The sequence below is a fragment of the Pinus tabuliformis genome, chromosome 9 (genome assembly GCF_031772625.1).
Source record: "Pinus tabuliformis cultivar Carrire ecotype Pingquan chromosome 9, CPIR1, whole genome shotgun sequence".
Classification (NCBI taxonomy): Eukaryota; Viridiplantae; Streptophyta; class Pinopsida; order Pinales; family Pinaceae; genus Pinus; species Pinus tabuliformis.
The window spans coordinates 978,146,910-978,163,826 of record NC_142307.1 but is presented as its reverse complement, the minus strand read 5'-3'; the positions used below and the strand labels follow the sequence as shown (position 1 = coordinate 978,163,826).

The following is a 16,917-nucleotide window of genomic DNA, read 5'->3' as shown; positions in this document are numbered from 1 at the left end:
CTTAATAACGTCATGCATCAAAAGGTTCATATTGTGAACCAAACACCTAGACCAAAAAATGTTGGCGTATATATCCTCAATGATTGCTCCCATTTCCTTACAATTAGAAGCATTATTAGTAAAGACTTGGATGACATTGTATGGCCCAATAGTTTCAATTGTTTGAATTAATGGTTCTGTGTGAAATTTCTACTACCCAAAAGCTGTTATTAACTAAGTTAATTATTTTGATTACTTATACATAGCAAAATTAATTTATCGGTTGAAAGTAATGAATAAAAACAAGAACATAATCGTTCACCAAATAAAATTTGCAATGAAATGCACGAGAAACCAATCACACAAATATTTTTGGACAAACGTCCCTGGAAAAAACGCAATGTGGGGAACATCAATTTTCAAATCGAGAGTTTTATTATTAATCTTCAGCGAATTTGTTATTGAAAAATTACATAAATTGCTTGCCTCTCACAGGCAAAGCTCCGACAAATTTATCTTCACCACTACTGATCAAAATCGAACTGAAAAATCTCATAATCTCCCTCTATAAATCTACAAAGCCCTCACAAAGCAACTCGGCCCTCCTTTAGCAATTCGCACTACCTCACACTGGCAACTCACATTACCTCAGCCAACTCGCACTGCCCTCTAGCAACTCACACTGCTCACACATGCGCCTTGTTACCCACCACCTGCGGGTGACACCCATAGGAGAATTTTTTCTCCTAGATGGTTCTCAGTCGACAGACCCTTGCAGCCACTAGAAAGCTCAATGTGCCACCATCTCCACCACCTGAGCCAACCATTATGCTCCCTCGCCCATCTGTTATGATCGTATGTTTGAAGGTGGGCCTTCCAACCTCGAATGTATGACTTTCGTTATGTAGTTAGGTATTTTTACTTACTTATCATGGACACTTTTGGGCCTAGATTAGTGGGGGAATTTGGCGGAAAGAATGGGCTTGGTTTGTACTCTCGTCCCCTTGTCCAATTTGGTGATTAACCTTGTATCCTAATCACGTGGTATCTGTTTTACTGGATACTAGCTTTAGGAGGGACACTACATAGAAAATATCGATTTTGGTTGCATGGTCCCGCTTCCCGACACCACATATATCACTCCCCTCCGCTCATTATAACCCCTTTCCACTTGTTTCCCATCTGGGTCCACATTTGTCCATTAGGTCCACAAGGAGTTAGCCCCCCCTTCCCCTTGTCCACACTTTGGGTCGGGCCTAAAACGATGCCCAAGAGGTTGATGAAGTTAAAAAGAAACTAAAAAGCATAATTTGGCCACTCTCAACAAGAAATGTACCATAAAATGCAAAAGATGGTCGAGACATACAAATTTAGCACGTGGGAAAAAGCCATCATGAGCTCTACCCCTATCATCATGGCCATCACCCTGGTTCCTAGGGCCCCTCATATTGGCCCCCTGCATCATTAAGGAACCCATGATTGTCCCAACCCCTGGTTGACGATGAATTGCCCAACCTTAAGGGGGTATTCACTATTATATCATTCACATCATGCTCTCATCCCCTAGAGCCCCAAGCAGTTATAAAACAAAGAGTGGAAAAACAAAGGTCGGAGTAACTCATGTACCACAACTGCTCCCTCCTACATCTATACACCCAAGTGTGGGCCTCCCTCATCATGGCTACCCTTGTACCATGGCATGTGGCTTGGAGCCTTCCCCTGATGCCCCACTCTCTTCCAACTTCCATCTTTATATCACATGACACCTGCCATATGATGAATTTACCATGGACCTGTCACTCCCTTTGAAGTTGAAAACACCTAAGTCACCTGACACGGGGATTCGGGATTCGTAGGATTCGACATTCGTGGTGTCGGATTCGGACACATTGACCCCCCGGAACAGGACACTTAGGATTCGTTATATATTATTTTATTAAAAAAATATATATATATATATATATATATATTAAAAATTAGATATTTCTTACACAAATTTTAATTAATGATACAAATTTATTGATTTCAAACATAGATCTTCATCTATAGCATGCATAGTACATACAAAATTCAAATATATGTCAGTGGTACTGGTCACATAAATCATGATTCATAATTCATAACTGAAAGACAACTTACAACTACAAGATAGTAAGATAAACACACTGACAACACATTTATGTTTAAAGCCAAGTGATAAATATCTCGAGGCATTGAAATCTAATATTGGTGGAGAGTACAACACTAATGAGATTGACTCATTTTGCAGAGAGCATGGTATCAAGTGGAAATTCACAATCAATGCCGGAGCAGAATGTGATTGTAGAGGCATTAGGTCGATTTTGTTTATGTTTCTAATCAATGACCTGGGATAAAAGGATTTAAATTACCCCAGATTTTGCAATGTGGGGCAAGCCTCAATAGCATGTTATTTCACATAAAAGTTGTAAACCATACACACGCTGCAACTTTGTGCATAGTTGCACCCAGAAAAGATATGGAAACAAGAAAACCAAGTCCAATCAAAGAGAATGTGAAACATTCTATTGAAAATCTGGATGATACATGTAGAAAAGGAAAAATAGAAACCACCATTAATGACTTACAAATAAAACAGCTATCTTGTGATCCTATAGTTGAAAGATTCCTCAATCAAAACTTCTCGTTCAAATAACTTACTTGATTGACATCATCATGAACAAAACCTTAATAAGTACATCCTGAATATTTACTCAAATCCGACTTCCACTATACATTTAGGATTTCCAGTATACATCTAACCGTGTTACACTATATCTTGCTAGAAATAAAGGGAATGCAACCAGCAAATATCTTCCAAAAGATGGTCCGGACAAACACAGGTCACTTTTCCACCAAACGAATCCTGTACACACTATCAAAAATCGGGACACGTTGGTGAATTTCATGACACGCTTGGGATTCGACGTGTCATGTTTTTTGGACACGTTTTTTGGGCGAATCGTGTCCGACACGCCGGATTCGGACACGTGGCCCCTATATAACGAATCTGGTTACTTAGGAAACCACTTAATAGGGTCCTTGATTAACCTCCTTCTTGAACGTGGAGACACCTGTACACACCAAAGCCCATTATGAAAGGGCATGCCACTATGAAATGCCCACTTGGTTCCATGACTTGTAAGCTCATTTTCTCAATTACACTAATGATTTGTTGTACTTGAAGGTGAGGAGATGCATTTGATATTATGCAAGATTGCAGGTGGGTTTTCATCTTGGGGTTCAGTCTCCCTATACGGGGCCCAAGCCCTCTAGAGGATCATATTGGCATTTGTGGGGTGTGCGTTGAGAGCCATGGGCCTCCACTATAGTAGAGAGCAGATAGCTATGCCATGGGATCCTTCAGCACCATTCATTGCTTGCTCGTGTCCCACTTATCTGATGATGATGATGCACCTAGACAACCTTGCCCGGCTGACTACACTCTTGCACCACACACTTGACAGTTGATCTAGGGCCCAGATGGGTTTGTGTCTCACCATGGGAGACAAAGGGAGGGTTTGCATCATTCCTCCAGCCATTACAAATACCAGAGTTGCAAAAATCGCGATTTTTTGCCTGAAACGATTAAATCGGCGATTTTTCATTTTGGAAAAATCATGATTTAATCCCGATTTTTTCCCAAAAAATCTCGTTTTTTGTATTTTTTTAATTTTTTTTAATTTTTTAAATTTTTTAAAATTTTTGTATTTTTTTAATTTTACCGATTTTTTTACCATTTTTACCTATTTCTTCTTATTTCAGACCCTCGTCAATTTAATCCCGATCGCGATGTTCGCCACATTGACAGATACAGACTAGTTTGATCCATTTGGAGACACATGAGGATGTTTTGTGCCCCCTTAGCCACTTGAGAGCACCACAAGTCATTTGCTTGGAGATCAAGAGGGCACCCCCTTTATCACTATGTTTGGAGCCCTTCCGCTCATTTTGGCACATATTAGACTCCACTAGGCCTTTTAATGGCCTTTCGACCTATTGTATCTATCGTTTTAGCCCTCTTGGTACGCTTATTTTTCATATTATGGAGCTATTTAGTGGGCTTGTCACTAAAAGTATTGTTATTTTGCACATTATTTTACTTTAGGAGCATTATTAGGCTAAAATAGGCCATTCAAATCCCTTAGAGGATTGTATAAATAGAAGAGAGGTGTTCTCTCTCATTCATCATCACTTAGATTTGGATCATTGTTTCTTCTGGATTTTCGCTATAGCTATTGGAGGACGAATTGGAAATTCTTTAATGCATTTTGATATTTGGGTTAATGCTATTATATTTTGGAGCTTATCTCTCACAAATGTGATGGACAGATATACTTTTTTTGCCATGTAAGTTTCTCTTTTATGCGAAATTTTCATTATATGTTTAATGTATGGAATATTGCATCATGATGTTGCTTGTGCTCTAAATTATGCGAAAATCTTGAATCACTTTGGTAGTCGTGATCTATTGCATGCGTTATTCATTGGGCAAGAAAAAGTGAATGTTACTAGGGGTTGTTTTAAAAACCTAACCCTAAAACTCCATTATTTGACAACTCAAAATATAAATCCTTGTGGTTGTATAGTTGCTTCACTAGGGCATAAGAAGCTGCAATTAGGCTCCTTGACAGAGAAAACCCCTAAATCAATCTCATTCTTAATTCCATTCTCCCAATAGACTAGGCACTGGTCCAATCCTTGGTTATCACCTCAACGAAAATTCGTTTTTCACCTCCTCCTCTCTCTTTTCTAAGCCCTAACCATAGTGTCTCCTAGGGCATCACATGAAACCAATTGCATGTATCCATTTTACAAGCGAGTTGGAGCACAACTGCGTTGGGGTATCCTCTATGTCCTCACAAATTTTGAGATCAATCTCGTGGCTAGGTTTGGACTTATTCCAAGCCGTAGCTCCAACTCCATTCTTGGCTCTAGGTCTCATTAGTTAGTGGCTTCATTAAGGATCATCGCACTTAATCTCAAGACAAATCCAACTCTCTCGATCCTTTTCTCTTCCCTTACTCGGTCAAGACCTTTTGTTTGAAGTTTCATTCGAAACCCTTGACCTTGTTTGGGTCCGCTAGGGTTTCTTTGTGGTCCCGCAACCTAGTCACTCTAACTTTACAAGGATCATTCAAAGAGCCCTATTCTCTTAGGATTCTTAGGTCTAGGATATCCCTTATCACAATATATCCCTAATCCCTAGGTCTAGGTTTCTTTTATCCCTTCTTGGAGAGCCATACATCTTGCTTCTTAAGCAAGTAATCCCTATCATTTGAGTCTCTCCTTTGAATAGGCTCTTGAAATCACTCTCTCTATCATTGATCTATCATTCTTAGTGATTTCCCTTGTACTAAGACTCCTCCCATCAGTTAAAGTCTGTAAAGAGTAGGGAACTTTAGCTTAACTGACAATGGGCTATTGTTTCATTGTTGCCCCTTGACATAGTAGTTTCTCTATAAGAACCCCTCCTATGACCCTGCTAGATTGAGCGGTAACATTTTTGGCGTTGTTTCCAGAGACACAAGACGTGTGTCTTGTTCCCTTGTGACATTGTTGATATATAATTTTGGCGACACCATTTGAAGAACGAAGTCCTAGTTCTTCATTGAACTTTAAAGTTAATGCTTGTAGGGTGAAGCAAGCATCTATCAAGGCATTTAAATTGACCCTGGTGACTCCATTTTAATCCTAATATGCAAAATCATGACAAATGGCTTCTTGTGAAAAGGAGATTCCTCCACTTTCCTTTCAATAAACTTGATCATGACACCCTTCAAAATTTGCAGGAAAGCATGGACTAATGTGTTGAGCATTACGAATATTTGATAAAGCACAAGGATAGGGATTTCATATTTGAATATTGTAAGTGGAAGAGCAATGAGTTATACAATGTGCAGTGTGCCTATGAGTGGGATCCTGACCGTCTCTTTGAGCTTGCTTACCATACTTGTACCTTTAATATCCTAATTGATCTTGTCAATGAAAAATATTATAATCAACCACAAAGCCCCATAGAATGTAATCAATTAGATGATCAGGGTGACCCTAAAGAAAATTCAAATATGAGGGACCCTCATGAGGACGAGGGATATATGGAAGGATGGGATGATTGTTGGGCCTCAAATATGCCCATTTTTCCACCGTAAATTACCACTATTCATAACCTAAATTCCTATATTTTTTAACTCATTTCATACCATAATTCCACAACTTGCTGCCATATACACATCTTACACTTTGTGGTTGATTATCATTAGTTTTCTTGACTTTTCTATGATTAGAGATGATTTTGTCATGATTTGCCAATGCTGGTTTTGCCAAGTTCATTTACCACAAGGATCCATAGCGAAATTCTTCATACAGAAAAATGCTACAGGACTAAGTACAAAATGTAGTACAGAATGCAGAATTCCTGTAGGTGAAAATCTAAAATTTGTGATCAAATGGGGAAGAATATCAGGATTCTAAGACGCGGGTTTTGTTCAGAATACCCTCATTCAAGTAACTCAAAAAACCGTTTGGCAAAATTCATCATCACGAAGAAGTTATGGTCAGGGGAGTCTTAAGTACAAAATCAGTGCCAAAATTCTGGGTTAAGTACAGAAAACCTGGGTTTGACGGTTTCGGCGACTAGCCACGCGGAGGACCACGATTGGGACAGTTGGTTGCACCCTCTAGAAGATTTTCATTTGGATTATCTTCGATCTATTCTTTTACTTTACTTGGCTCTGATCTATTCTTTACTCCACTTAGTTAATTTGTTGCAACCATTTCCATTGGCTGAACTCTTTAAAAAGGTCATTGTTTTGTAAAGAGAGAAAGGTACCATATGCATAGTTTTCTGTAAGGGAGATATACGCTTAGATAACACTGGAGATTGTGGCATGCTTCTTATTGATGTCTGAACTGATGTTTCATTGAGCTTAATATAATTCTGGTTTTGACATTTATTTTCCTGTAAGTGTTATGATTTCTGATTTTTAAGGTATTGAGTTAGTTTAAGACTTGCTCCGAGAAGTAGCAAGGGCCCACCACAACCTAGAACCGAGTCCTGTAATCATTGTAGATTGTAGGAAGTGTGTTTTACTGAAATTCGTAGATTTACATTTCGATTCAGAGTCGTTTGTCAAATAGATCTCAGATTTACTATCTTCCATTCTGTACTTAAATTACTTGCTCTGTTTTTCTTGAATCTGGAAGAACGTATTGTCTTTGAGCGTATTGTCACTATATGAACCAGTGTCCGAGGAAGAAGAGCAAGGGAGAGGCTTCTGAGTCTAAGGCAACGCCAGCGAAGGTGGAGAAAGAAGTCGAGGAGGATGACGATTGTGCCATGAGTGCTCATGTGCCACTTGAGAAGAAGTGGGGAGACATCGGGCTGTAGTCAGGACAACTACATGCGATGAGGTGCAGGATCCTTGAGTTACCCAACCTCTTGGATTATACCTTGCTACGGGAGCCCCGAAGAGGAGTAGCAAGACTGGCGGATGTTGGTAGAGACGGATGCGGATGAAGCGGCAGAGAGTGCTATAGTGGAGAGAGTCCCCGGGCAACGCGAGGCTAGCAGGCTACAACAGTGCGAGAGGCACGGGAGTGTTGCAACGTTGCAGGATGGCACAGAGAAGTGTGCAACGGTGCGAGGTGCAAGGAGTTGTTGCAGCAGCGTAGAGGTCAGTAGAGGGAGCTTCAGCACCAGAGTGTTTCTAACTTGACAAGGATGTCAGAAGTTGGGTGGATCAGTTACTTACTTCTCAGTAAATGAGTTGCAGTGCAGTAGCGGTTAGCAGTAGCACGATGCAGCATGATGAGAGGGGGTTGCAGTGCAGATGCAGCGCTGGGAGGATGGACCAGCAGCAGCACGGATACAGAGGGAATTGCCATACAGATGCAGCAGTGGCAGTGGCAGAGCCATGGGCAACAGTACGGGATGCAGCAGTGCAGAGGATGATGGGCGGGGAGGCCTAGCATCAGCATAGGTACCGGTGCCGTATAATCAGAGTGATGCTAAGTGTGGAGTATTAGTAGAGCACAGTCCTCGCTAAGAGGGAGTGTTGGTTTGTGGTAGCATCGGATGTGCGCTAGCCATGAAAATTGGTGGAGAGGCTAAAGCACATGAGATCTCCAAGACCCAGAAATGGTTTGGGCAGAGTGTACCTGATTTAGGAGTTATTAAAATAATTAATATTTTTAATGGAGTTCTTAAATGTAAACTTAGGAAAAAATTAATATTAATGGGTATTTATATAAAACTGGGTTAGAAGGTTCCAAAAGTCATGGATCAAGCCAAATCTAATCTTAGTCGTTGATTAGAGATTTAATCTCGGCTATTGAAGGACCAACGAGAAAAGTATAAGAGGAGGTTTGAGGGTCAGTTGGAGAATACACCAGAGTGATCAGTCATTCATTTTTCTAGAGCGGGGTTGCTAAGCAAAGTTGAATCAGTGATCAGCAGCGAGGGGCAGTGAGTACGAGGCAGAGAGGCAGAGACAATACTGAGAGACCAGCGCAGAAGCAGAGAGAGCGAGAGCAGCAACTAGTCCAGGCTACGCAGAGCCCAGTAGAGACAGCGCAGAGGCCAGAGGGACTGCGTCATCCATGCAGAGGCTGTTGGAGTGACGCAGAGGGTCCCAGAGGCTGCGCAGTGCCTTAGAGGGCTGACGCGGGTCAAAGGCAGGCTGACACAGAGGCCAGAAGGGTCAGCGCTGAACTTCAAAGTTGTTGGAGAGGGTTTCGTGGGACAAGTTTTCTAAATTCCTGTTTCCGAATATAGAGGTATTGCTGTCGTGTATTTTTCTCTGTCGGGTGAGCCAGTTAGGCACCCTGTTGTACTCGGAAAGACTGCATAATAATATAACCCTCAGAATAGCTGCACTGGTTTTCCCGCATTGGGTTTTTCCTGGGACATTTGTCCAAAAATAATGGTGTCACTTGTGTGCTTGTTTTCTTTCAGATGATGATCTGTAGATGTTGCGACTGTATTGTGTTTATTTCGGTATTTAAATGTTTTAAATAACTTGTTCAGAACTTACAAGTAGAAGAAATAAACCAACGGAATACAGATTAATTTTCTAATGGATAGACTTAGAAAATTCAACATTCTTCTCCCTAAGTCACCCTTTAAATTAATTCATTCCCTGATATTTCACAATTTATTTCAATCTGCAGCCTATGGTTATGGCTAGGCTACTAACATGGTCCTTGCTGCCCATGTCCATAAAAAGGGGCATTACAAAGAACCTATGGATGCAAAAGAAATTAATTAAATATCCATAGCTAACAAGTACGATAATTCTAAGATAAAGCCTCAAAATCTAAAAAGTCCAAATAAGAAAGAAATCTTATAAGACAAAAACGTTCATTTTTTACATGTCCAAAAGGCACTATGATCCTATAGAGTGACCTCTAACCAAATAGATAACCATTCACCACAGACACAATAGTTCTATATGGTCATATTTTCTACCAACTCTTATCACATGCCACGATATCATGCTCTGCTTATAATACATTAATATTCCTACCTTGTACTATAGTCTGCAAGTTGATAGTTGAAGGAAACCAATAGACCTGCCTTGATGTTTTTGCATATTAACATCAATGGATGTTACCTTGCTATGAATAAATAGTTGTGTAGTGAGGAATCCAGCATCAGATAGGCAAAACAATTGTACTCGTTTCTTTTTTGGGGCATTCACATGAATAGATAGCCAGTTGAATACTTTAGTATCAAATAGGATTCACTGTGACTACTGACTTGTAGAAATTTCTCTTGCGAACTACATATGCAAGCACATTGAATGTCCCAACAATGGAAGGATCATACATGTTGACTGCTAGTAACTGTAAACTAACATGTCTACACCTACATCTTTATAAACTCTAAATCATTTGATGCCCATGACCAAGGTTGACATGATATATATTCTGGTGCTTGATTACTAAAATACTTTGCCTTCTTAACGATACAGGTTTTTTCATCTTGTAAACTCTCTAAATATTATAGAATCAACTAATATTTACATTCAATGATGAGTGAAAAACACTAAGCCTGCCCAATTTTACAAAGATAAGTTGCACTCCAGTTACAAATGTTATTTAACTCTTCTAAACATCTATATGTTTTCATTTCATAGCATATGTGAATCGTGCAAATATAGATGAATCAAAACCCAAGACTCACCTTCAATCCAAGTACACCTGCCCCTAGAAGTTGATTTAGAGCAGTAATGTTGAAAGCATTCTCCGGTACTAAACCTCCCCAAAACCCTTCATAATAGCAAAATATTAATTTAAGTTAATGGCCAGATTTCAGATTATAGTACGCAAAAAATAAAGCATAGCTGAATTTATTCTATGCTGGACATAGAAAGGTAAGAATAATTGAACTAAGAATTAGACAGATAGTACTGAGAGGGTTTTTTCATAAATAAAATAACAATATCAAAAATGCTTCTAGGGTTATTTTTATAACAAAATACCACCAACTACAGTACAAGACATATTTGAATAAGTGTATACCAACATCAACAAAAAGCTTCCCCTTAGCAGCATCAACCTAACAGCACATCATGAAATCCAACGGTAAGCTCATCAATCAATATATGTATCTCCCTTCAAATTAAATTATAGTACCTCGACAAGCCAAGACATCATCATCCAAAACAAGTTTAAATTCAGAAGGCTATTTATTAAAATGGACAAGATTGAAACATAAAGCAACAGGTCAAATAAATGGGTCTTCATTTTTATATCAACTAAATGCCATGACCAATGTTGCAATATTGTGTCTCTGAATATATCACCGAGGGTCCACAATATAACTTATCAGCAATATTGGAGTAAATATCAGACAATATCAGCAAACTTATACCTTTCCTCTGCTTTTAGAAGTGAGGTAGAAAATCTAAAGATCAGTTCTGAGGACCCAGTAATATTTAGAATCAACTTCATGATATATTCCTAGAATATCACAATATTCTACAAATATAGTGATATTTTACAAAATTTACAATTTTACTGTAAGTTCAAATATATCATGATATGCAGGATGTAAATTCCAAAAGTTATCCATAGTGTTCATTGTTAGCTGTCAACGTTCCAAATCCGTAAGAGGATCCATCTTTGGGGGCAATGAGTCGAGTAATGGAGACGCAGAATTATCAAAAATATATATGAGATGCAGGACGGAGGGAGGAAGGGAAAGTCCGCTACAGAAACCCTAAGGGCTCGAGAAACAAAAGACAAGAAAACAAAATATTACGATGATAAAACTAGCAATTGCACCATATGTTACAATGGGAACTCCGTAAGGCAAGAAGAAATATTAAAGTCTTTTTATTAAAATATTATTAATTTTTATTTTCTATTTATTTATAATAAGCTAAATCTAGGAACATTTTTATATGTCTGATTTATAATTGCATCAGAGATGATATGTAATTGTTTTTAATGTAATATTAAAAATATATTTCTTAATGTAATATTATGTATATAATAATAATTCAATTATAAATTATGTTTAGATACAAATATAGTTATAGGTGTGGTTTATTTTAAAATATGACTTCTAGGATTTCCATAATACAAATGTATGGATTTCTAATAATCTAAGAATATTTTTCATTGCCTTTTTGATAAATATATCAACATCAACATATAGTTTTATATATATATGAAGTCCGCTTCACATAAAATAGAGGTGTGACATTGATAGTTGCCTACTTTTTTTTATTTACTTCTTCCTGCTACTTGTGTTGGTGTTACTCAGGTGATTCTGAGTTGATTTTGACAAAACAGATCCCTATGAGTCATGACAAGACAGATTCCTATGAGTTATATTAAAGTCTTTTTATTAAAATATTATTAATTTTTATTTTCTATTTATTTATAATAAGCTAAATCTAGGAACATTTTTATATGTTTGATTTATAATTGCATCAGAGATGATATGTAATTGTTTTTAATGTAATATTAAAAATATATTTCTTAATGTAATATTATGTATGTAATAATAATTCAATTATAAATTATGTTTAGATACAAATATAGTTATGCTAATAGGTGTGGTTTATTTTAAAATATGACTTCTAGAATTTCCATAATACAAATGTATGGATTATCTAATAATCTAAGAATATTTTTCATTGCCCTTTTGATAAATATATCAACATCAACATATAGTTATATATATATATATATGAAGTCCACTTAACATAAAATAGAGGTGTGACATTGATAATTGCCTACTTTTTTAATTTACTGCTTAATGCTACTTGTGTTGGTGTTACTCAGGTGATTCTGAGTTGATTTTGACAAAACAGATCCCTAGGAGTCATGACAAAACAGATTCCTATGAGTTGATTTTGACAAAACAGATCCCTATGAGTCATGCTTGGAGTCTTGCAACTCACAAAAACATTATCAAACAAAAAAATGTATCTTTAGAATTTGTGATTCAAGGGTTTAGGTCAACATAGTGGAGACATAAATAAGGTTAAGCAATTATGCTATTGGATGTAACATGAAATTGTGTTAAATTTAATGAAACTTATTGTATTCAGAGGCACCTTTTACATCTTATTATGAGAAAAATGTATTTCCTTTTGTATTCAATATAAAATTGGGGCTTAATATTTTTTAAAAAATCCAATATCAACCAAAAATTAAATACATTAACATCAACATATAGCTTTATATATATATGAAGTCCACTTATCATAGAATAGAGGTGTGAGATTGATAGTTGCCTGCTTCTGGAAAAATATGTGAAAATGTATCTAAAATCTTATTGTGATTTTCTGATATGATTTTAAAGGGGATCAGTTGAGTCTTTCAATTGAATTTACTAAGATTTCACATGATAGAAGAAAATAACAACCTCACCAACAAAGTGTTTCTACTAGTACATAATTTATGCAACACTCTTACAAACACATTTATGGTTACAGCCATAACAGGCACCGGAGGTCTTCAAAAAACTTAAAATGATGTTTTTAACAACATTATTACTGATATTTAGCCTTCCCCACATCTGTTCCTGAATGTTTTAGAAATGTTGTTTCCTGAATGTTTGAGAAGTGTTGTGAATCACCCAAATTGGGAAAATAATGAGCCTGATCTTATCAATGCATAAAGATCTTATCAATGGGAAAATAACAAGGGTATCTATTTTCGTAAAGGAGATAGTCCACCCACAACTTACTTCATGAACTTCTTATTTAGATCAAACAATTGATTTCTTGGAATTGATCTCTCAAGACAATCAAATTTCAGGATATTTTGGAAATATATAGTTATCAGATTTCATGATATTTTGGAAATATATAGTTATCAGATTTCAGGATATTTTGAAAATATATAATTAACATAGGGATGCCCCATGCCCCACAACCAACCCACAATGTGAATTCTGCCTCCAATATTATGAGTTTGCAACAACTTGAATTCTATCAACATTCTCTGCCCATATAAATTAGGAATTGATTATTTGGTGCAGATCTTCAAGAAGTCTGCAAGGAAACAGTGGAATTGAGGAATGCAATGGATCAATACATCTACAACATTAGCAAAAGATTGAATAAGGAAAAACTAAGGGGAGTGATGGAGAAGAAAGATGCTGAAAACATCCAAGTTGTTCTCAAGGAGGCAGGTGAATGGCTTAGTGAAAACGAGAATGCAAATAAGGATGAATTAGTAAAGAAAATGAAGAATGTTAAAAGATTATGTAGAAAAATAGACAAGAGCCCAAAAGGGCTGGCAACTTGATTGAAATTCTAAATCATCTGTAACAATGTCCATATCTTTATAGGTGACCATCCAAAGTTTCCAAATCTTAAATCACATTCAAAACTCTGTTTAATTTACTAACAAGTTCATTTCATTATAAATCAACGATAAATGAAATTACAACTGGCTGACTCTCCCTTCCAACACGAATGTGTTTCACAACTTCCATCTGAAATTTAATGGAGAAAACCTGAACGAAGCTTAATGCTCCGCTTACCATTTGAACAAGTACAGATGATTGCATACATGTTTTTATGATTCATATTACAAATAAGAAAAATAATGGAATGCCATAATACCAATATGGTTTTATGATTCATATTACACAATAAAATTAATGGAATGCCATAATTCCAATCATTTTCAGAATTTGGTCACTGCCTATGATTGGCACTAACCACAAATAATATATAGCTTCTGCAAAATTGTGTGTACCAGTCAAAGTATATGGAGTCTGCAATGTTTACCTGTATTATGGAGTCTGCATTGGCATGAATCAAGAGCATTATTTGTGAAAAGAAAAACCAGAATATAAAATCTTTGAATATCATATGTATGGCATTGAATGATGCCGAGCAAATGCTTTTTTTTTTAAATGTTATAATGAAAGAAGTTAGTGCCCACACGAGGTACAGAATACCACATAGCTTAACAGTGAATAAGTGACATGCTAAAGAACATTTAAAAGAGGAAGGAAACAATAAAAATTATTATATAAAATAATACAAAAAATAGATAATTTGAGGTATGCCTCCACTATTATTAAACAGTGTTGATACGGAAGGGGAAGGCCAAACATGGAAGAGGAAAGACTGCAGGTACAAGCTTGGGCAAGGAAATATTTTCAGGCAGGGAATGGTAGAAGGCCAGGACATGGTATGACATCATGTGTGCAGTAACACACTACCTGTTGCCTGGAAAGTATCCTCTGCCTGTTGTAGCCTCCTTTCTCCAGCATATGGATACGAGTTGTAAACAGATATGCACTTTCACCCTCTGATTTGATAACTTGATATGTAATAATCAATGTTGACTCTGGCAATGTATCCTCTCAGATAAAGGATTGCTTAGTTCAGATATTTCCATTAAATGAATAGGTTCCACTCGCCATATCTGACTTTTCTTTTAAATCCGAAATAAAAGATAAATATCAAAAACCAAAAAAAAAAAAAAGCTGGTATCAGAGACAATATTGGATCCACTACAATGGCCCTGATCCAGGCTTAAATTGTGCTCCTTTTATTTACAATCACCAGCTAAGTCAATCATAGAGTCTGAGCCTCTAATTAGGATAAATATATTGATTATTTGACTATCCATTGCATTGAATTTGTATCCTGCATCCGTCTGTTGCTTAAGAAGTTGCATCAAAAAAATCATTGTGCATGTTATTCTGCCCCACCCAGCTGACAAGCGGAATACCACTATTGTCTTAGTGCTCCCATGCCCTTGTTTCATGCTTGCAGAGTTGTGCCTCTAGGGTAGGAAAACCTTAAAAATGCACACTTTTTTTTGGATTGGATATTTAAGAAAATTAACAGGCAATTTAAGGCTTTGGGAAATAATGTTCTCAATAAAACCCACTGTCTGTGGCCATTGATCCCCATTCCAAGCACTATCCGTATAATAAGTCACAGTTTGATTGCAACAATTCTTTGTCCAACAGTTGTCCAAATGTTTTGAGAAAGAACAATAGTGGTAGCCAGAGTGATTCAAATAGACTTGGGAGACCTGTTCCCAGATCTATGAGAGCCTTCCATTCCCGATTTGATGAGGGAGAAGGTAAAGCCAGAGCAGTGGAAAGTAGAGTTTTTTAGTGGCCCAATAGACAAGAATCTGCAAGCAGAAGGCTGGTTTAGTGGAGAAGGGGAAACAAATAAGAACAACAATAGTGGTTTTTTGGCCTTAGAGAACTCAAGTTCTTTTCCAATGAGGCTATCAAATGTTTCCTCTGCCACTAGTAGTGGCGATGTTAGCTTGGGCCCGTCTTCTTCTTATCTTGCTGATGAGGTTAATTCCCTAGACTTCTCTCTAGATTTCAGTGATTTGTCTTCCTACAGCAGTGATATTTCTGGAGAATTACAGAGGCTAGCAACAATTTCATCCCCACCTCCAGTTTTCCCTCCAAAAGAGACTGCATCTCAGGCCAAGTGGATAGGTAGATTTGTGAAGTCGAGACATTTAGAAGAACATGGGCAAAGTAGGGGCGCGCGGCATGTATCGCCATTACTAAAAAGTTAAAACAGTTGCAACATCAGGTACTCTTGAAACTGAAAATTTGGAGATTATTTTTAAAAGCTTGGTAGAAGAATTGGAATCAACATCAACAGAGTTGCAGAGGAAGGCAGCAGCACAGTTGAGTTTATATGCAAAAAATAACATGGAGAATAGGATTATGATAGCTAATGTAGGGGCTGTACCCTGATCCAGGCTTAAATTGTGCTCCTTTTATTTACAATCACCAGCTAAGTCAATCATAGAGTTTGCGCCTCTAATTAGGATAAATATATTGATTATTTGACTATCCATTGCATTGAATTTGTATGCTGCATCCATCTGTTTCTTAAGAAGTTGCATCAAAAAAATCATTGTGCATGTTATTCTGCCCCACCCAGGTTACAAGCGGAATACCACTATTGTCTTGGTGCTCCCATGCCCTTCTTTCATTCTTGCAGAGTTGTGGCTCTAGGGTAGGAAAACCTTAAAAATGCACACTTTTTTTCGGATTAGATATTTAAGAAAATTAGCAGGCAATTTAAGGCTTTGGGAAATAATGTTCTCAATAAAACCCACTGTCTGTCGCCGTTGATCCCCATTCCAAGCATTATCCGTATAATAAGTCATTGTTTGATTGCAACAATTCTCTGTCCAACAGTTGTCCAAATTTTTTGAGAAAGAACAATAGTGGTAGCCAGAGTGATTCAAATAGCCTTGGGAGGCCTGTTCCCACATCTATGAGAACCTTCTGTTCCCGATTTGATGAGGGAGGAGGTAAAGCCAGAGCAGTGGAAAACAGAGTTTTTTAGTGGCCCAATAGACAAGAATCTGCAAGCAGAAGGTTGGTTTAGTGGAGAAGGGGAAACAGATAAGAACAACAACAGTGGTTTTTTGGCCTTAGAGAACTCAAGT

At 37.3% G+C, this 16,917-nt stretch overlaps 1 protein-coding gene across 2 annotated transcripts in view; it reads right to left on the bottom strand.

Moving 5' to 3' along the window:
* Positions 1–16,917, bottom strand: part of ALN (allantoinase) — a 538,476-nt gene that overhangs the window by 471,109 nt on the left and 50,450 nt on the right. For both annotated transcript variants that reach the window (XM_089437896.1, XM_089437897.1), the window contains exons 6-7: positions 10,522–10,558; positions 10,184–10,269 (exon numbers count right to left, since the gene is read on the bottom strand). In XM_089437896.1, coding sequence (XP_089294022.1) covers positions 10,184–10,269; positions 10,522–10,558 — 123 coding nt within the window. The remainder of the gene's footprint in view (positions 1–10,183; positions 10,270–10,521; positions 10,559–16,917) is intronic.